At 63.2% G+C, this 2,339-nt stretch overlaps 1 protein-coding gene across 1 annotated transcript; it reads right to left on the bottom strand.

Moving 5' to 3' along the window:
- Positions 1-893: 893 nt before the first annotated feature.
- LOC113979933 (glutamate receptor ionotropic, kainate 5-like) lies at positions 894-1,919 on the bottom strand (the record flags this gene model as incomplete). The annotated part of the gene is made up of 2 exons (XM_027707213.1): positions 894-1,016; positions 1,794-1,919. Coding segments are annotated over 2 exons (249 nt in total), but the record flags the coding sequence as incomplete, so codon positions are not given.
- Between the last annotated feature and the right edge of the window lie 420 nt (positions 1,920-2,339).

Raw genomic sequence — 2,339 nt, 5'->3', positions numbered from 1 at the left:
GCCGGGGAGGCACCGCCGGGGGCTCAGGGGGGGATCCCGAAGGGAGATCCCAAAGGGAGAAACCAAGGGGAGAAACCAAGGGGAACCCAACGGAGATCCCAAAGAGAGAATCCAAGGGGAACCCAATGGAGACCCCAATGGAGAACCCAATGGAGATCCCAAATGGATCCAATGCAGATCCCAATAGAGATCCCAAAGGGAGAATCCAATGGAGATCCCAATGGAGAACCCAATGGAGAACCCAAATGGAGATAACAAAGGGAGATCCCAAAGGGAGATCCCAAAGGGAGAATCCAATGGAGACCCCAAATGGACCCAATGGAGATCCCAAATGGAGACCCCAATGGAGACCCCAATGGGGATCCCAAATGGATCCAATGGAGATCCCAAATGGAGATCCCAAAGGGAAAAACCATGGGGAACCCAATGGAGATCCCAATGGAGATCCCAATCCCAAATAGATCCAATGGAGATCCCAAAGGGAGAACCCAAAGGGAGATCCCAAAGGGAGAAACCAAGGGGAACCCAATGGAGACCTCAATGGAGACCCCAATGGAGACCCCAATGGAGATCCCAATGGAGATCCCAAATGGATCCAATGCAGATCCCAATGGAGAACCCAAATGGAGATCCCAAATGGAGACTCAAATGGAAACCAGTACCCCCAGTCCCTCCCAGTCCCTCCCAGTCCCCCCCAATCCCCTCCCAGTCCCTCCCAATCCCCTCCCAGTGTCCCCAGTCCCTCCCAGTCCCTCCCAGTCCCTCCCAATCCCTCCCAATCCCCTCCCAGTCCCTCCCAGTCCCTCCCAATCCCTCCCAATCCCCTCCCAATCCCTCCGAGTCCCACCAATCCCCTCCCAGTCCCTCCCAGTCCCCGCCAATCCCCTCCCAGTCCCCCCAGTGCCCACCAGGATGGTGGTGATGATGAGGGTCTTGTTGGCCAGGCTGTCCGAGGCGTTGAGCGCCAACGTGGCCGCGTCCATCGCCAGCGTCCGGTTGGAGAACCACACCCCCACCTGCCAAAGAGGGGCGGGGCCATGGGGGGCGTGGCCTTCGAAAGGAGGGTGGGGCCACAGGGCTGGAGGGGCGGGGGCTTGGAGAATGGGGCGTGGTCATGGGGGCACTGGGTCACTCTGGGGGTCCTGGGGGTCAGTCTGGGTCACTTGGGGGGTCTCAGGGGTCCTGGGGGTTCTGGGGGTCACTCTGGGGGTCCCCGGGGTCCTCGGGGTCGCCCTGGGGGTCCTGGTTGTCCTGAGGGTCCTGGGGGTCACTCTGAGGGCCCCTGGGGTCCTAGGGGTCACTCTGGGGGTCCCCTGGGTCACTCTGGGGGTCCCCGGGGTCCTGGGAGTCGCCCTGGGGGTTCTGGTGGTCCTGAGGGTCCTGGGAGTCACTCAGGGTCACTCTGGGGGTCCCGGGGGTCCTGAGGGTCACTCTGGGGGTCCCGAGGGTCACTCTCAGGGTCCCGGGGGCCCCAGGGGTCACTCAGGATCACTCAGGGTCACTCTGGGGGCCCATGGGTGGCTCTGGGGGTCTTGGGGGCCCCGGGGGTCACTCAGGGTCACTCTGGGTCACTCAGGGGGTCCCGTGTCTGTCCCCGGGGGTCCCAGGGGTCCCCTGGGTCACTGGGGGGGGTCCTGGTGGTCCTGAGGGTCCCAGGGGTCACTCTGGGGGTCCCAGGGGTCCTGAGGGTGGCTCTGGGGGTCCCTGGGATCCTGAGGGTCCCGTGGGTCACTCAGGGGGTCTCAGGGCAGCTCTGGGGGTCCCATGGGTCACTCTGGGGGTCCCCCCCTCACCTCTCTGCTGCCGTCACGGCCCTTCTCCAGCACCCTCAGGCTGTAGTTGGTTCTCTGCCCTTTGCTGTTGAACTCCACGCGCCCCGTCAGCCCGTCGTACTCCACCTGGGGGGCACGGGGGGCATTGGGGACCCCCAGGGACACCCCCAAATCCCCTCCAAACCCCCAGAGACCCCCCAAACCCCCAGAGACCCCCCAAATCCCCAGAGACCCCCCAAACCCCTTGGGAACCCCCCCAGCCCCTCGTACTCCACCTGGGGGGCACGGGGGGCATTGGGGACCCCCAGACACCCCCCAAATCCCCAGGGACCCCCCAGGAACCCCCCAAATCCCCAGGGACCCCCCCAAAATCATGGGGATCCCCCAAGAACCCCCCAAATCCCCCCAAACTTCATTTCCCCCAAAACCTCAATTTTTCCCCCCAACATTCCCCGATTTCCCCTGAGACTTTTTACCCCCCCCGGGTTTTTTAGGGCCCCTCTCGGGGATTTTGAGGTGTCCCCCCAATTCCAGATCCCCCCTTTAATTACTGGGGTCTCCTCTGAC

The sequence above is a fragment of the Neopelma chrysocephalum genome, unplaced genomic scaffold, assembly GCF_003984885.1.
Source record: "Neopelma chrysocephalum unplaced genomic scaffold, ASM398488v2 Primary Assembly neopelma1_90632, whole genome shotgun sequence".
In the NCBI taxonomy this organism is placed as follows: Eukaryota; Metazoa; Chordata; class Aves; order Passeriformes; family Pipridae; genus Neopelma; species Neopelma chrysocephalum.
Note: the sequence above shows the minus strand (reverse complement) of the source record. Positions and strands in the feature narration are given on the sequence as shown.